Source organism: Solanum tuberosum, unplaced genomic scaffold, assembly GCF_000226075.1.
Source record: "Solanum tuberosum cultivar DM 1-3 516 R44 unplaced genomic scaffold, SolTub_3.0 scf00308, whole genome shotgun sequence".
In the NCBI taxonomy this organism is placed as follows: Eukaryota; Viridiplantae; Streptophyta; class Magnoliopsida; order Solanales; family Solanaceae; genus Solanum; species Solanum tuberosum.
In genome coordinates, this window is record NW_006239234.1 from 93,653 (window position 1) to 113,657 (window position 20,005).

Consider the following 20,005-nt stretch of genomic DNA (forward strand, 5'->3'; position numbering starts at 1 on the left):
TTAAAATTTCGTTATTCTATAATATTTAACTACTGATTTTTCTTGTAAATAGTTAGAAATCAATGATGTTTGTTAATTTTTATCTTAGTGTATTTAACTTCTAAGTTAATATTTACTCACTAATGTATGTTTTTTCCCTACTTTATAGGTTATTTGTAAGAGTAGTTGAGAGATATGAGCATATCAAGTATAATTTATGTTCAATTTTTTTAATTAAATTAAAATTAGATGAAACAATTACTTCAGTGGAGAACAAATAACTTTGTAATAATTTATTATGCGATTTTATAATTTTTGTTTATTTGATAAGATTGAATAAACAATTGGAGTTATTTTAATAGTTTTACAACTTATGGGATTTTTATGTTTATGAGAAAATATACAACACAAAAATTCCATATCGCATGTCCAAACAAACCTTCAATTTCATCTCATGATTCCATATCATGAGAGATGATACCATATTCTCCAAAAACCATGATATGAAATCACCATTCATGATTTGAGATATTTTAATACAAAAATTGATCCACAAGTTTATATTTTGTTAAAACAACCCCACATTTATATCTACTAACCATTTGTTTCATATGTAAATAAAATTTATAATCACATCATTACTTTTTAAAATTTATTATTCTCACCAATTAAACAAACCTTCAATTTCATCTTATGATACCATATCGCATGGCCAAACGAGCCCTTATTTAGCCCAGGAATCCAGAGGAAGAATTCTACTGGTCTACTACTTGTGAACTCAAGTGTTTACCCCGGCTAGTCCGCACTCCGAAAAATCCTTCAAGAATGAGAACCAAATCTGTAGTTGCAGCCGGTTTCTTCCTGCTGTTGATCCTTACAACGTCTCGTGGCTTCCAGTCCGACGAGCTTCTCATCGACGATGAAGAGTTTGGTCTCGAAGGTGGAATCCGATCCCGATCCCGTTCCGATCCCAACAACGTCAACGCAGCAACACCTCAGTCGATCCGGAAGAGGTCGGTCTCTGATTCAGATTCAAAGATCCAGTTCCCTCTGGAACATGCCTTTGGTGACTCCAACTTCTCCCCTGCCGGCACCTTTACTGCTCGCCTCAAATCTTCTTCTCATGGTTCCCAGGTGATTGTTAATCACTTACTTTTTTTTCAAACAATTGTTATGATTGAATCCTTAACTATTTTATTTTTTTGCTGAAAACAGATTGATATTAATTAGTACTATCATTTTTTATTTGCTGAAAACAGATTGGTATTAACTAATTTGAAGTAGTAGTATTTCTTGTAACTGTCCTAATAACTAATTTTTATTATAGATATTGAATAATATGAAGTTGCAGAAAACAGATTGATATCAGCAAGTTGTGTGTTTATTTCACAGAACCATAATTTCGATTTGCAGCCTGATAAAAGAATAGTAATGTGGCACCTTATCTTGATAAAAAGCAAAAAACAGTAATGCGACTAACCACTCCTTTAAAATATATATTTGTACACAATAATGACTTCAAGATGTCACTTGCAAAGCACAAGTGTTGTTTGAATATTGATGGGCAGGGCACAAGAGTTACACTTGTTTCTACTCAGAATTATTGGGTGCCTTGCAATAGTATTTAATTCAAGTGTTGTAGTTGGTAAGGAACGATGGCTATTGGTGCACATTTTTGTTTAGGTGGGAATGAGCTTATACTTGGGCATTGTACAAGAAGTATCTGATGAGAACTAGATAAGCTATAGTTGCTTGTCTGACGTTTTACCCTATATTAAGGTATATCATGTATATCTGGGCACATATACTTCTGTTTACTTTAGACTAGTGGGATTTCACTGGGTATGTTGTTGGTGCTCATAATTGTATAAAAATAGTCATTTGTTCGACCTTTAATTACAACAACAACAACGATTATGCCCCAGTCCCAAGAAAGTCGGGCCTTGGTAATATGAATCCTCACTTACCATGTTTCTTCATTTAAATTCATCTCAAGCCTAACATTATACAAAATAACAATAAAGATCCTAGAAGTTTTCTATATCTAGCATAAAAACCTCTAATAAGGTTAAGAAAAACTCCTAGAAAGCATAGGACCTAAAGCAAATGGGCTAACGCGACTAGAATATATTCCTTACTAATTGATATTGCCTATATAGATCGTTTTATTCTATTGTGCCCGGTCTTCCGCTAAGTCTGCATGTTCCAAGAGATTGTAGGTCTTCCGTGACAACTTCAATCCATGTGATTTTAGGTCTATCTCATCTTTTTAAACACCTTCACTCCAAATTCTGATAAATCACTTACTGCATTAGTGGATGTATGTGCAAAGTAATGATGCTTCCTAGGCATTGCAGAGTATTTTGGGGTAAATCACTTTCTACATGATTTTCCAAGAATTCTTAGTCTATTTAGCAATTGCAAAATGCAAGGACAAGAAATACAAAAGACACAATCTCATTGTTAAGCACATAATTTCAAGGAAGATTGTGATTGAATAGTTGAACTAACTTGATTGATGATTGTGCACACTGCTTCATTGTGCTGCCAATGCAAGTATTTTGACTTATAAAAGGGGAAGATTTTACACTTCAAATATAAAATTCCTCCAGAAATCTGTATTCCAAAGTAAACACTGTCTGTTTCGCACATTGTGACTGGAGAATTGTTCCTATTATCATCACAGGTCCATGCTAACTTTTTGTTCTTTAAAAGGGTAAATAACTATGTTCAAAGAAATTAACAAAAAGCAGCACAATTGTCCCAAATTTCTGGTCTAAGTCAATCACATTTCTATACAGAATTTCTAATAAGAAAAGACAAACTGCAGGAAGTTGTTACTTTATTGACTATTGAGGATGGTGGTTAGCTAATATTTAGAAACTACTCCGGACTCCCTTTGCCCCAGATTAATTGTCCTTTTTATTTAATGTTGTTCCATATATCATGTCACTTTCTTAAACAGAAACCAATCCTCTACACTTTCTAATGTTTTTTCACTATTTATTAACAAGATGGTGCTTTGAGCCTGACTTTTATTCAAATGTTTCAAAGCGTTGAATAGTCTCTAGTTTTTTTGTACTGTCATTCTAATATTATAGAACCTGTGATCTTAATAGTCATTCCATATAATTGGACTCATAAATATTGTTGGAGAGAGGATCTAATAGCCAAGGTGAGTGTGAGTCTAAGAGTATGTCTTCTTTGTTGGTTGTCTGTTTTATTACAAGTCATTGCTTTGTCGCTTAAAGCGATGAAGCGAGGGCTTATTGCTTCATGGGTGGAGCCATGCTCTTAAGAGAAGTTTGCGCTTCAAATTGTGGTCCATGCATTGATTTTGATGAGAATTGGTTACCTCTTTGAACATCAGCTCGTAGGAGTAGGTAATATCCGCAATATTGTCTATTGGATGTTGAGCTTTATTATTTTAATTGCAATTTGATGTTTTTGTACTAAATTCATAATTGGCTGACATTATTCTTTTTACCTGTAAACTGTGCACTTCACTTCAAAGAGGCGTGAACTTTTTTTCTCGCTTTCCACTTCAGCTCCCATGGATCTTTTCATTTTTTTTGCGCTTTTATAAATTCTTGGTTACTGTCACCAATAGATTTTTGGAAATTACTTGAGTATGTCTTGGATGACGTTTGACTTTTCATCATCCAGCCAGTAATAGATCTTTGGTACTTTCTGTCACAGATGCAAACGCTGACAAAGCTTCGCTTCTCCAGAAATGCTTTTAATGGAACAGAGAAGGAGGATTTCGAAGTAATTGAATTTTCCATTCGTACAATCATACTGCCTTTGTTGTATTTTTGACTTATCATTGTGAATTTTATTTGATGCAGAAACTCTTGAAAGGTGATGACTTTTACAGAATAAGAGTACCAACCAACGTATTGAACCTTCCTGGCAGAGAATACGTTGTTTCCTCAGTGAAAGCAGTAAGTTTAGAACTAATGTGTTTAAAAGTATCAGCATTGATGTGTATTGTCTGTACATTTGAAATTTCAAAAGGAAGGCATAGTTTTTGGTGTAGACAGTCTCACTCAGTAGAAACTGTGGAAATTCTAGATCTATTAAGCTCCCTATAGAAGACTAGAATAGCTCCAGTTTCTTATGAGTCTTTTGATGTATATATGGTGCAAGTACAACCAATGTACTGAATGATCTTAATTATTGATAGAAATACACAAAGTTTCCAATTTCAAAAAAAAAAAGAAAAAGGAAGGCGTAGTTTGAAATGACATGAATACTTTGCCTTTGTGTGATCCGATGTATGCCCATGCCTTTATGCCTAATGACATTGAATCTTTTTGATTGGTACTTATGTTTCACTACGACATTGAAGTCTTAGGGTTAAAAAGTTGAGTATTGTGGTAAATGACAGAGCAATTGTGTAGCAAGGGCATTTTTATGTGGACACCTTCTTTCAGGGAAGAAACTTTCATGTGATTTAATACATACTTTCTCGAGATGTTTTCTTTTACCTAGCAAGGGCATTTTAACCAGTAAAATTTATTTTTCTGAAAAGAAATTGTTTCATTTATGTCCCAACTTTAATTGCTGTAGTTTCTCAGAGTTTTAATAGAAATATTGGAACTTAATCTTCTTCCTGGTGCTACTGGATTTGCATATGTGCCTTTTAAACCCCGTTGTTTGGGTTGTTCTTCTGAAAGTTTATATTTCCCTAGGAAAATTTATATAATTGTGGATGATAACTTTTAAAAAATTGACAAATCCAAGGTACAAAATAAAGATCAATATGAAGAGACTGGGGACTAAAGACTGAGGTGGCGGAGCAGCCAGACAGCCGTAAATTTTTATAGATTAAAATGATTCATTGAGTAGTCAAGAGACTTCTTGACAACTTTTCCGCAAAGGTGTTCACATCTAGGAAAACAGAGTAATAAAATTGAGAAGAGGGATAGCTAGATCATTCATATTATGGCTCTGTGCACCAGTTTCTGTTTTTGAGGAGGGTAAACATCTAACTCGGGCAAGAATTATCAATTAAAGCTCTGGACTGCTTAGAATTTCTTCTAACTTGGGAGCTCTCCCTTGTCAGACACATCCTTTATACTCATATTTTTATTTTCCGTTTCAGGCAGTTAAATTTACTTTGTGATTTTGACTTATCATTCTTGTATTTTCTTGGAATACTGCAAGCTTGAAATGACATGCTTATTATCTGATTGCTGTTACTATTTTTGCCTCAGAGGTGTCTTCCACGGGATGGTTTGGAGGAGCACTTTGTCATGCATATGGTAATATTCAACCCAATACTTATTACCTAAGTTGACTATGTTGGTTCTGATATAATATGTGTTTTCCATTTCATTTTTCCTTTCGTTCTTCTTTTGTTGTTGGATGGAGCTGGTTAAGAATATGATTTTTTCTTGGATAACAGCATTTACTGCGGCTACTGTACAAAGTAAAGAAAATAAGTTAAACTCAGATTTTCAACATGACTTTTTTCATTTATCTTTCAACTTAGTATGCGTTGAATTTTGTCTTGTCTTCTAAGGCAGAAAGGTGGTTTACCTTGTCTAGTTTAAGTATTGTCTCTTGAATTTCAGTAAAGACATGTGAGGTCAGAGTTTTAGTTACTATGCAAATTAATTAAGTTGATACAGTGTACTCTTTATTGTGCAAATCTTTCATTTTTATCCTTGTCAGGAATTTGACTTAATATGTTCATTGCAGGACGGTGTGAATATTCTGGCTGTTAATTATGGTTCCCCTGGTGCATGCCAGTACCCTCGTCAATTGAAGTTTGTAAGTATGATCCATAACTCTTAGACCCCTATCCACCTTCCAACCTGTCCATCCTTTCAACCCAACTTATATGAAGCATATCACATGTGTGTAATCAGTAGTACCCAAATTTGAGCTTGAAATTTTGATAGGGTAATAGATTGATACTACTCTATTTGAAAGTATTAAGCTGTCAGAATGGTAACTTAAGTACATAGTCTGGACAGTCATCCCAATTTATGTGTTCTCCTCTGATAGCATTTATTAGTATCTAAAGAACTGCTATCAAAAGCTAACTATGGTAATTTCTTTTGGAAAATAACATAATATTTTTAGATTTTCTATGGAAATCAGAGCTTCTTTTTCAACAAACCTCTGTATTTGCTAAACTTTGATTTTTTGTTTTAGACCCAATGATTGAGGCAAAATGATTTTCACTCAACTTTTTTTAAATACTATTTACTAGTGAAGTGTTCTATTGTGGAAAAATATACCATCCCATACAGGAGGTATACAATAGAGAAACTAGACAGTTTGCGATAATCGAGAAATCCCTATCGGGATACATGGTGCATGGTTCAAAATTTGGCGGATAATGAGCCCTACAATATCTTGTATGCAGCTGTGCACCAAAATATGCAAAAAAGCAGGAAAATCTACAGATTGTGGAAGTTTCTTTTCCCATCAGAAACTCTTATTTTTTCTACTGTTTGAACGTTCTACCACAACCATGTTAAGACGTGTACTTAACAATTAAGATTGCTTTATCAAAAAAAAAATTATGATTGTTTTTTTTCCAACATCTGAATGTGTAAAATTTGTCTTCATTTAGAAAATAAAAATATGAAGTTTGATAAAATACAAATTAATCTAATATTTAAAATACATTATATGACGTTTGGTGGTGGTGGCAGTGGCTAGCGGTGGTGGTTGTGAGTGTAGATTGAGGATGGTGTTGTGGGTAGTAGCTAGTGATAATGGTGGTTGGTAGTAGAAGTTGATGGTAGTAGTTGGTGGTGGCAGTTGATGGGTGATAGCGGGAAGTAATGGTCGTGGTGAATGATGACGGTGGTTGGAGATATATAGTGGTGACTGATGTGATAATTGTCGTAGTGATTGGTTGTGGTGTGGTAATGGTGGTTGGTGATGATGATTTTAATTAGTGTCAAATGGTAGGTGATAGATGATTGTAGTGATTGACAACAGTGGTGGTTGTGGGTGGTTGTTGATAATGGTGGGTGATGGCGGTAGCGGTGAATAGATGGAATTGGTGAATTGCCATCTTTGTAGAAATGTTAATGATATTAAGACTTTGTTTCAGATCTTTAATCATTCATGCATAATTCAAAAAAAGGAACTGATACTCATGATCTTGGTCGCATTTCGAATACCCTTGAGGAACTACTGAGGGTCCTCTATTACTTACCTTTTCAAAAGAGGAACTATTGAGGGTCCTCATCTGCCTCATCTGCCTTAGACCTGGTGAGAGGAGTTTTTAGCTTCTAAAGTTCAGTCACAAGCTTCCAGATCCTCCAGTAGACTGTCTGTCTGCCTATCTACACCTCTCGACTTTCCTTTTGAGCCTGCCCAGAAGCAATTTCATCTAATAGCTCTATGGCCTGTTGCATTCCAACTGGGCTTGCCTCTACACAACGAGCAACTCCAGTGCCCTGGATGCTCAAATTGGGCTCGACCTTGGCCCCTACATGTCCTGGGACATGATCCGTCTCAGCCTTGGTCTTGACCTCTAGTGGGGATTCCCTGTCGTCTGCTGCCACCTATGTGCCAACAGTTGCGTCTCCTCTTTCACATGTAGCTGATTCCCTAGTTCTTGCCATATCCATAAAAAGTTATATAAGTGTCTCAGAGTGACTCTACATGCTTCTATTGAAAGAACTGATTTGGTTCTAAAATATCCTATAGCCTCCTGCTTATTAGTCTGGCGCACAATATGCGCATAATGAGACTATACCTGGCACTGCTCCATGATTCATAGGTTCCTATGAAAACATAAGCTCTAATACCACGATTATCACGACCCAATTTGAAGCCATGACCAGCGTCTAGGGACTAAATGCATCTATTGAAAGAAAGAACTGATTTGGTTCTAAAATATTCTGTAGCCTCCTGCTTATTAGACTGGTGCATGATATGCGTATAATGAGACCATACCTGGCACTGCTCCATGATTCATAGAATCCTGTGAAAACACAAGCTCTAATACCACGATTATCATGACCCAATTTGAAGCTGGTCTGCTCCATGATTCATAAAATCCTATGAAAACATAAGCTCTAATACCATGATTATCACGACCCAATTTGAAGCCATGACCAGCAACTAGGGACTAATCATGAAATAAACCTTTTAACCCGTACAACCCGTAAGATGAACAAAGTTTCCCCGAGTTGTAGGGCTGCTACACGATTTCGAAATACAATTATCACAAATATAACTTGAAAACAAGTATCATTAACGTTAGGCTTAATACATACAAACCTCCCCTAACTTGCACATTTATCTCTTTTACTCCCTTTCTTTTGCGGGTATTCTTGTAAACCTCATATACTAATATTCTTTTGAAATGGTCATATATCGATATTTGTAGCTAGTTGTACCTCATGATTTCACCATGTGGCAGTTGTATTTTCCCCAACAATTCAAGTGCATGAACATGTTAAAAACTTGTATTTGATTGAAACCTATATGTTCTTTTACTTTTTCTTTTATCTCTTTGTTTCCCTTCTCAGATTTTTATGGTGCTGGAGAGGAAAGGAATTTCATGTAATAAGATGCTAATCTGATGACTGATATTATGTTTGGTGCTTCTGTTTCAGCCTGCAAAATGGTCCTTTAACTCGCATACAGTCCTAAAACCTACTGAGCAGGCACCCAGGCAAGTCACTGTAATTTTTATTTCCTTTTTCCTTTGACTTTGTATTCTCCTTTTGCATAAAGCAAGTTATCAGATGTAACGAATCAACTTACATAAATATTTTAATCAGGGAGTTCATATTAGCTAGTAATCTCCTTGAGAGAACCTTCAAGTACCTGACTGCTAAGTTGCTCGGAGTTTCCAATAATGTTGGTGCACCCATGTTGGATCCTCCAAAATTGCTTACTTTTGAAGGATTGACGACGCACCCGATGACATTTTTGAAGAGTCCGAGCAACATAGCCTTGTTGTGTGTCACCCTGAACTTGTACTATCATATGAGACTTTTTAAATAAAAAAAATGATCTACTGGTTGTGTTAGTTTTACACCATTTCTCCTGAAAGATTGTTATTTCTCTTCTAGAAAGGCAACCTTATTAAACTTCGAAGGATATTCCTCAGGAACATTATAATTTAAACATTATCATCTTAAAATATTTCCAACGAGTAGTATCTTTCTTATAGTTTCCAAATACTTGGATTTTATATTGAAAAGACAAATATACTTTGGTATCTTTAAAATTGATTGATTTGACTATTGAAAAGCCAAATCTGTCAATTTAGTCCGGTAGGGTGTCACGCCCCAAACCTGCACCCAGTGCCATACCTGACGGAGCAAACCAACCTGCAACTCTCAATCGACTAGTAAGGAATAATGGAAGAACAGAGATGGTCATCTCAGCCATGAAGTCATCGTTATATATATATATATAGGCCACCACTAGACCACTGATATCAACTGACATAGCAAGTGTCACCTATCTACAAAAGCGTCTAAATGTCTGACAACCATCCTATGGTTGGGACAGGGCCCCAACCTACCCAAAAATTTGTATATTCATATGACATCAAAATACTAGACTCAGCTACTCTAGGAAGAGACGGAGCTCACCAGTTCACAGCTGGTAGTCTGAATCTGTCTATGTGGTTTTGTCAACTTGTGAACCTTGACCTGTGGCATGAAACACTACGTCCCCAGCAAGCAGACATTATTACTGAAAAAATGTACCGACTATGTAAGGCAGATAGCATATCAAGAATAGAACTTCCATGGGAAGTACGTATCGTAATGACAACAATGAAATTAGAACTTGAAGGTAATCCATTAACTGCGTATGAATGTGCACAGAAGTTGTTGAAGGTAATTACTAGGAGTGACTTAGGACACTTAAGAAAGTATTAAATTTAGTAATAATGTAATATAGTTTCTCACATGTTCATACATGCTCCAGTTTCTCTCGCAACTGGATGAGCTACAAATTAAACTTTGAACTCTAATAGCAAATTGTTGCTAGTTTGGGACATTATAATCATATTGCATCCACCATTCAACTGTAGAAGAATTATTTTAAAAGTTAATGAGTAATAACTTAAAAGTTTAAGCTCTAAACACAATTAAAAGTTGAAATGCTCACCTGGTGACCTTAAGGTTTCTGCTCGAAGGGCTGATTCCATTCCAAGTAGCCCATCAACTTTCATGTACACACCAGGCTCCTCCCATATTTTGTCTTGCAAATTTGGATCTGGATCATCCTCTCAACACATGCATGATATCCCGCCACACTTCTTTGTCTAAAGTCTTCATGTCATTATTTTATAAAAGAGCCATGGGTTCAAAATATGTCCGGCTGCATGCAAAGATTGATGAAGTTGATCCGTCCACCTTGCATCAATGATCTCAAAAACTCTCCCATATTTCCTGTCATCATAATTAAATGCCTTCTCAATACTTTCTTTGGTCCTATCCATGTCCTCATAGTGTAGCCCATTGGTGGTGTTTTCTCCCCATCAACCAAACAAAGTACACTAACTAAAGGACCACCAACTTATGTGCTTGAACAATGTCATTCCAAAAATATGGACCAATGATGTGTCTCACAACTTCTTTCCCAAGAGCTTCCTTTGCATAGACACTCTCATTCCATTCAGTTGAATAGACACTCTCATTCCATTCAGTTGACATACACAAGGTTTTCAATTTTTTCTTTTGCATATAAAAACTATACAAAGTCAAAAAAGCTGTTGCGAATCTTGTGTTGGCAGATTTTACCAATTTTCTTTGCTCTGTGTATCTCCTCATCATGTTCAACAACAGCGCCCTTTGACTGATATAAGAATATATCTTAATAGCCTTAGCAAAAACTGTTCAAAAACAATTTTTTAGTTAATAAGTATAGAAAATTACCATGAAGATTAAAAAAGAGAACTAAATATCAAGTTGTTCACCTGTAGAATGCATGACTCTCTTGAAAATGTCACCAAACATCAAGTTGATACAGTGAGCAGCACAAAGAGTCTAGAGAATATACATCAACACTTCCTTCAACATGTCACCCACTTTCTTATTCTCACTTGTGTTATTAGTCACAACTTGTACGACATTTTCCTTGCTTATTTTCAAGATAGTTTTCGCAAGCAAGTTAAACATTTTATTATAATCAGTAGAAGAGTCACTAGCATCATAAGATTCAATGAACACTCCCATGGAGAATTCACCAAAACATTAATGCCATTTTCCCATTTTTTGCTGTCCATTTATCCATCATAATGGAACATCCATAAGTTTTCCATTGAACCTTATAATTCTCTACAATCTTGATTGTCTTTTTTTTCTTTTTTGACAGGCAAGTGTTTATATTTCTGCAACACAGTACATGGGTGTACTGAAACCATATTTACGAAAGACCTCAAAATCTACTGTCCTATCCTTATAATGAGTCTAAGACATCAATGATAGGGGCAATATCATTAGAGTTTATCTGGTTACACCAAAAACATAAAGTCAAAATACAATTCATTTTGACTTGTTGTATAGTATTCTCCATATTCTCAAAAACTCTAAGGTTCCTCTCCTTTCATATTGTCCACCATATAGCTATAGGTACAATTCTCCAGTTGTTTCTGTTCTTAGCTTGTACTCCTACTTCTTCCCCACTATGTAATGCTTTTGTGATTTTCCCTGTCATGGACCAAGATATGTTTTTGAGTCTGAGGAATAATCTCCACAGTTGACTTGTGACCTTGCAATGTATAAATAGAAGGACCACAGGTTCTGCAGTTTCCCCAAAAACATCTGGAACATAAAGGGGTCCCCTTTTTCATTTTCATCAAGTTATCTTGTGTCAGCACTACTTCCTTAGCCAATAACTAGACAAAGCAAGCTACTTTGTGTGCAATTTTGGCTTTCCAAATATGTTTCCAAGGCCATCGGAATATCTGCTGGTTTGGTTGGTTCATCTTCCTACTTTGTGTTTCCAAGACAAAGCAAGCTACTTTGGTTCATCTTGTTTGTCTTTTCCACCTCATATTTAGACAAGGAACTTTTACCTCGTGATAGGGTGGGCTTCATTCCTGGGCCATATCAGCCTATTGCCTCAATGAATCTACCAGAACTCCGTGTAATTAACACAATTGAAATGGAGTCCTGCATCATACATCCATCTTGCAAAAGCAGATACAACACGATTCCTTAAAATTTTCCTGTTGCTCTCTAAAACAATAGGTCCACCTTTTCTCTTTTCATTTGGTTTTCGCGAGAAATAGAGATTGAGAGGACCCTTGACATTGCTAGCGGTGGATGATCCACTTCCACTAGTTGAAGGGCTCTTTGACATTTTGAGGGAGGCCCCATTGGCGTACTCACTTCAACATCATCAACAAGATTAATTGTGGATGATTCATGGTTCATTTGAGTTTTAAACTCTGTTTTTCTTGTAAAATGCTCCCTGATTTCTTATTTCCGTGAATTTGTCCCAGTACTTTTCTTGAAGTAGCTAGAACTTACTTTGAATGTTAAAGCTAGTCAGTAATAAAAATGTTTTTGGAACAGAACACCTATATTTTCAGAAGCTGTTATTGGAGAGAATGCAGAGGGTGACGAAGTGCAGCCTCCAGAGAGATCTTTCTGGGCTAAATATGTGAGTCTGATTGAATTAGTTTCTTGTAAATATTTCCCGTACTCATCTTTTACTCTTTTCTTGTGATTTTTATTTCAGTGGATGTATTTGATCCCTCTTGGACTCATTGTTATGAATGCTATGACCCAAGCTATGAACATGGCTGAAGAACAAACTAGTGGACAAGCAGGGGCTCAAGGACAACAGGCAATTGGTGCTCAACGTGCACAAAATACTGTGGTACGAAGAAGATGATAGGTGAGTAAGTTGGAAGTTTATGCAAGTACTTCTGTGGTTTCTCTTCATTATCGATTTATACTTCCGTAGAATCTGAACCCAGGCCCCGTCAATTTCCTGGTTGCCTTCTTCCAGAGAATGTGGCCTCACACATTTTAATTATAAATTGTATTAGCCCTTCTTAGGTGTCTAAAAATAATGTTTAAGTAGTTTTGACTATATTTAAATTACAGCAACATGTTAATCTTGAAGTATTTTTTCAATTTTGTTCATTGTTTGAGTTTTCTTCTAGTGTCTTTTATGTAACGACTAGTTGTCTCAACAAGCTTTGAGTTCCAAAAATTGAATTTTACTTTGAAATGGACAGATGCAAAAAGAAAAGCACAGTGATTGCTCATCTGAAACATTGACCAACTTTTGTGGTTGCAGTGTGCACTTGTACTTTCTTCTTGTACGAGACAGCACAGATGTCTTAATTGTCTTTGATGCTTCAATTTCTGTTTATTTCATCTCTCTGGAAAGATAACATATCTTTATAGGTCGTTTGAACTCTTCTAGTATCTGTTTTTAGAGTTATAATGGTGCAGGGTCATGTCTGTTTTGATTTCCCTTTTGAGAAAGGATTGATGATTGCAATTAGAAAGATAGGGAGGGCATGGAGTCTGTACTGTTTTATCTCCGTGTATGGTGTAAGGCCTGAGCTTATGCATTCTGCTAGTGGAGCTTGGTTGAAACAAAAAGAGGGTTTTGCGTTGAAAACATTTTCCTTGTGCAAATGCAGATGATGCTTCCTCCTCCTGTCGAAGACCCATCTTTTCTTAGAAGAGAAATCTTCTCAAATTCCGTTCTTGGTAGGAGTTAATCATCATTTGCATTCTACAATTGGTGCTTTATTAGAAGCAAATAGTTGATTCTGGCATTCACTTTTTTTTTTGATAGTTATTCCTGCATACACACAGGTATACGTGATCGATAATCAATAAGTAGAGGTTTGGGCTTATGATTATTATTATCTATTAACTAAATTAAGCTATTACAAATTATTTCCGTGAGTATGATTGGCACACACTACTACAATAAACTAAATAGTTAAATTCTAAAAAGGCTTTGGAATTTGATGACACGAGAGATTGTAGGTTATGTCTCTGCTAACAATCATATTCAGATATTCACTAGAATTGACTAATCTATTTGGTTTTGGGAAAAGGCTCATAAATACCCTTCTGAGTCTAAAAATATCCATGTGGTTTATTTTTGGGTTAAAAAATACCCCTCAAATTAACACATATATTGAGGTTAAATTTAATTCTTTAAAAAGTTAAGTGGTGCTGAATTTTTATTCTAATAATTAAAACTACTCAAATTGTAAAATCCAAAATCACAAGACCTGCCCCCATGGAAAAGTACTGCCATACCTTATTAGCACATTGGTTCTTCAGAAAAAGATGCTGCATGGTTTTCACTCGCAAAATTAAACAACGGGTTCTAACTCCTACGGTATGTTTTAGAACCCAAATCCATGTGTTTTTGTCGTCGTTGGAAGGATTCACATGACATTCCTTCTTGTACTGTCTAGGTGAGTTTCTTTTTCCTCTTATTTTTACTGATTTGGTTTCTCAAAATCCTCCATTAAATTTCGCATAAAGCTTTCTTAATTTTACCCTAGTTGCATTTTGATCAATTTTTTTAAGACAACTTTGTAATGAACTAGGTAAGAAAAAAATGTCTTCTTGTCAATGACTTTCTTAACACTAAATTTACCTACAAATAGATGATCTTTTTTCTTCTTTTTTCTTTTTCCTTTCAAATAAATGTGAATGTACAACTAGTGCTGAAAGAGTTTCTGAAAGAATCAAAGTTTACTATAAACTTTTCCAACTATCAAAATAAATTGATGTGAAAAAGCCAAATGATTTATCGTTTAATTTTGAGGGTGGAAACGAGATGGTCATGGTTTTGGGTTTGGTGGGATTTAATTATTTTGAATTAAAATGTAGTACTCATTAAAAAATGTCATATGACTTTTTTTAAGAGTTATATAAAATTTATGAGCCTTTTCTCATAGGTTAAAAGTATTCATGAGCTTTTTCCCTTTGATTTATTGCTTGATAAAATTAATATTGCTCGTAAGAATTTTTCAAGCCCTTACTTGCCTATTCAAGTTAAACCTAATGCCTATATTCCTATGGAATTAGTATTATCAGGAAAGCATTATAATTTCCTGTAAAAACAATAAACCAATACAATTAAGTATATTTATGTCTTAATTCAGAATTTGTTCTCCAACGTACAGGTTCAAGAACTCGCCTTGTTAAATTGTCGTCTATGCAATCTAGAATTTCACTTTAAAATTTGATTAGATTTGAAGATAGTATTTAATTATTGGTTAGATAATCAAATGACCAAGAGAAGAATTACATAAATAAACCATTGCGATAAATCGAAAACAAATCAAGCCTCAAACTACAACAATTATGTAGTACCACAACCCTAGAACTAAAAACCTATAATATAAAAGAGAGAAAATGTCACGACCCAGGGGTATACCCTAGATGTAACATGGCGTACTTGACCCCGAAGGAATCTCATACAAGAACTTAGCATATCATAACATACAATAATAGAAAAGTACGGAAAGTTTAAAACTTTTATTTACAATCGAAGTCTTTTTCATAAAAGCAAGCAAAAGTCTTTACTACACTTTTGTCTCAAACCATCTAAACTCAACTTGAATTAAAAGCTTTGGGACACAGCCCACACGATAGTCTCAACATGAAAATAAAAGACAAAGGAAATAATGGGTTTGTCCTCGAAGCTATGAGGACTCACCAAATCTTCAACTCCTTTGCTCCTTAGAAACCTATCCTCCAAGAATGGAACTCAATCTCCGAAACCCCACATTTGATTAGAATGTAGGCAAAGTATGCGTTAGTACAAAATGTACTAAATATGTTAGCTAGCATAATCATAAGAGCATAAGACAAGGGTTAGTCAATATATGACATAATCCATAATCATATGAAATACTTCATAAAACATCAATTATAAGCATGAGAGACAATATCATAATAATAAGCAAAGTCTCCAACATAAGCATTATTCAACGCTTAGTCATCTATACCATAATAAAACTACTCTCAGGTAACCTGAAAGCATACTTATGCAATGCATGAATAACATCCCATAATACCACCCAAACTAAGTATCCCTCTTTGGTCATATTAAACATAGTTTATATACATGGTCATGTCTTTAAGCTTTTCTACCATAAGGGCATCATACTCCTACGTAACCTCAAAGCACACTTGTGCAATGCATGAAAGGCATCCCATACTACCCTTCACACTAAGCATAACCTTGAAGTCATCCTAGTCATACTTACCCTCCTTTGGTCTCATTAGTTGCTTACTTCATATAGACAAGGGAACTATCACCTTTAGTCAATCATATCATGGAAGGCAACAACATATTTATCTCATAGGTCACCATAACATAAAAGGAACACATCATAGATACCTTCAAAGCATACTTGTGCAATGCATAAGTAAGATCCCATACTCTTACCCATACCAAGTAAGGCTTCTTAAGTACCCATAGTTCATAACTACTATTCTTGTTCATACTACTACCCTATTGGGGACATAAGCCTTAACCGACATAGACCATGTGAGCTAACATAGAATCCAATATTTACCCCACACCGAAAAAGGGTTGCTCTATTTGCCGAAAGTAGAACTATACTCTTAGTTTGGGTGAAACCAATAGCTAAGTAACCTATGTGGGCACATAGTTATGGGATAAGGAGATTGCTTCTAGAAATTCGGACTCAACTATGGTAGAAGGTTTCCATCTCATGAGATACCTACTTTTGGGAACCCAGACTCAACTAGTGTAAAAGGAACCCATTTGGAAAGCCGGACTCAACTAGTGTAGAAGCTTTCAAGGGAAGCCTGACTCAACTAGTGTAAAAGCTTCCATCTCATATTCATATCCACTCGGTGCTAGGCATTAAGTCCAATTGAGTTCACATTAAGTCTTGACTTAAGTTCATATTTGTAGAAGAATGTCTTGACACTCAATCCAACATAACTCATACTATAGCTCCTTAGATCATGCGTGAGAAACTATTACCATCCATGACCTATTTATGATGGCTCTAGAGCCTTTGATTCAATTAGGTGAGACTAGTCTTCCAACCTTAGAATCACTGCATGTGACAAACCTTTCACATTATATCATATTCATGCATGAGTGTGTATATGGAATTAACCTTTCAACAACACTCTAACTAGGTCATGAACAAATTCATTTACTCTCAAAGTGTCTCTAAAGCATGTACTAAACTTCATACAACATGCACACTATCATATCTTACCCCTTTCTAAGTCAAACTCATATTAAATCAACATATCTAGAATGACTACATTGGACATGGATATAATCATAATTCAAGTTGTTCAATTACTACAAGCCTAATCTCATACTTTACCTCCTTGAGGTTCAATTCTTACTTTCCATCATCCCACCTAGGGTCCAAGCACTAGACATGGATATCTTCCTAACCCATGTGATTCTATCACTTTATGCATCCAAACCTTCATGAGGTAAATTAGGTGGTAAGGTCTTACCTAACCATTCTATCTAATGGTCTACCATTATCTCATAAGCTTCACTCTTGGAGCCTTAACATACATAATTCATCATATTGGATTTGCCCTCAAAACCCTAGAACTATCACTATGTGAGAATCCCTTTCATGTTAAGTTCATACTCATGCCTAATATCATGTCTAGAATTCTACATTAGACAAGGATATCATCATGACTCAAGTGATTCTATCACTTCCTACCATCTATTATTCATAAGGTGAATTAGGTAGATAAGGGTCTTTCATCACACTTCTATTCGCATACTTGATAAAGTTGAAGGTTCAGATGATTTGTTGAAAGGGATGAAAGATGACTTTTCATCATTGAACAGTAAAGTGAACTTCCACGCCGATGCCATCAAGACACTTGAAGGACAACTGAGTTTATTATCATCTCAATTGAAACAAAATATAACGATGGAAGATGACGATAGAGGGCTGGATGTGGTTACTCGTAGAGGAAAGGTGGCAATAGGTAATGTGATGGGAAATGAAGATGCTCAAAAGCATGAAGAAGGTAAAGGCATGGACGAACAAGAGTTACTTATTCATTGAAACCTTGCCAAAGAACTACAAAAGGAAGTGGAACAACACGTTCAAATTCCAAAAGTCATGCAACCTTTACCCAAAATACCTCCACAATTTCCCCAACGCTTAAAGAAGAAGAATGAAGATGAGAAGTTCAAGAAGTTCTTGTCAGTGTTCAAGACACTATCAATCAACCTCCCCCTTGTGGAAGCATTGTTGAAAATGCCAGGGTACGCCAAGTTCATGAAAGAGTTGTTCACAAAGAAGAGGAGTTTGGATTTTGAGACAATTGAAGTTTCCCATAGTTGCAGTGTAATTATGACTAAGGAGCTGATCAAAAAGAGAGAAGATCCTGGGGAATTCACCATTCCGTGCACCATAGGCATTCTCCAATTCGCTAAAGCTTTATGCGACCTAGGAGCAAGCATCAACTTAATGCCCTATGCGATATACAAACAACTTGGGTTGGGTGAACCGAAAGCAACCACAATGAGACTCTTGATGGCAGACCGTTCAATCAAACATCCCGTGGGGATACTTTATGACATCTTGGTGAAGGTCGATCAGTTCATTTTTCCAGCTGATTTTGTTATTTTAGATTGTGAAATAGATGTTGAAATTCCCATTATTTTGGGAAGGCCATTCTTAGCAACCGGGAGAGCATTGGTGGATGTTGAAAGTGGAGAATTGAAGTTTCGGGTGAACGAAGATGAATTAACGTTTAATATTTGCAAATCCATGAAACACTCAGGTGATATTCATGTGGTGTCTACTGATGATATTATCGATGAGGCAGTGGCTAGTGTAAGCCATTTGATGTGCATGAATGAACCCCTTGAAGTCGTACTTGCTAATTATGATGAATCCAAAATTCAAGGCTTTGAGGAGGTAGTAGCTGCTTTGACAAGGTTAGGAGGATATTCAAAGACTCCAATCAAGTTGGATATTGACCTAAAAAATAGGGAGAGTCCTCCCGCAAAGCCATCAACAGAAGAACCACCTAATCTGGAATTGAAAGCACTTCCCTCTCATCTCCGATATGCTTTCTTGGAGGCAAATAACACTTTACCGGTGATCATTGCAGCTGACTTGCTTGAATGGCAGGTGAAATTGCTCCTTGAAGTGTTGCGAAAACATATAAAAGATGTAGGATGGACCATCGCTGATATAGTGGGCATCCCTCCTGGTATTTGCACTCACAAAATCCAACTTGATAATGAGTGTAAGCCTAGTGTTGAGCATCAACGGAGATTGAACCCACCAATGCAAGAAGTGGTAAAAAAGGAGATCATCAAGTGGTTGGACGCAAGTGTGATCTATCCTATTGCAGATAGCAAATGGGTAAGTCCGGTGCAATGCGTACCGAAAAAGGGAGGTATCACCGTAGTCCCAAATAAAAAGGGGGAGCTTGTGCCGACTAGACCGGTGACCGGGTGGAGAGTATGCATGGATTATCGAAAGCTAAATTTGTGGAATGAAAATGATCACTTTCCTATGCCTTTCGTGGATCAAATTCTTGACCGGCTATCAGAGAGGGGTTGGTACTGCTTTTTAGATGGGTATTTCGGCTACAACCAAATCTCCATCGCACCGGAAGACAAAGAGAAAACCACATTCACATGCCCCTATGGGACTTTTGCCTTTAAAAGGATTCCCTTCGGGTTGTGCAATGCTTCGGTAACCTTCCAATGTTGCATGCTATCGATTTTTGCCGACATGGTAGAAGATCCAATGGAGGTATTTATGAATGACTTCTCAATTGTGGGTGATACCTTTGAGACATGCTTAGAACACTTAAGACAAGTTCTCCAAAGATGTGTGGAGACGAACTTGGTCCTCAATTGGGAAAAATGTCACTTCATGGTTAAACAAGGAATAGTACTTTGTCACAAGGTGTCGCAAAAGAGGCTGGAGGTTGATAGAGCAAAGGTTGAAGTTATTGAGAAATTGCCGCCACCAATTTTGGTAAAGGGGGTTCGTAGTTTCTTAGGACATGCCGGTTTCTATCGGAGGTTTAAAAAAGAC

The 20,005-nt window shown here is 36.1% G+C and overlaps 1 protein-coding gene across 6 annotated transcripts in view; it reads left to right on the forward strand.

Annotated features, from left to right (window-relative positions):
- Positions 1-717: 717 nt before the first annotated feature.
- LOC102586336 (ER membrane protein complex subunit 10) overlaps positions 718-20,005 on the forward strand; it is a 60,558-nt gene continuing 41,270 nt past the window's right edge. For 2 of the 6 annotated variants that reach the window (XM_015314623.1, XM_015314624.1), the window contains exons 1-8: positions 718-1,113; positions 3,679-3,747; positions 3,828-3,923; positions 5,199-5,246; positions 5,686-5,757; positions 8,574-8,632; positions 12,501-12,588; positions 12,667-12,825. In XM_015314623.1, coding sequence (XP_015170109.1) covers positions 805-1,113; positions 3,679-3,747; positions 3,828-3,923; positions 5,199-5,246; positions 5,686-5,757; positions 8,574-8,632; positions 12,501-12,588; positions 12,667-12,822 — 897 coding nt within the window. In that variant the 5' untranslated portion in view covers positions 718-804 and the 3' untranslated portion in view covers positions 12,823-12,825. The other 4 variants (XM_006359916.2, XM_006359914.2, XM_006359915.2 and 1 more) reach the window with 4 other exon arrangements.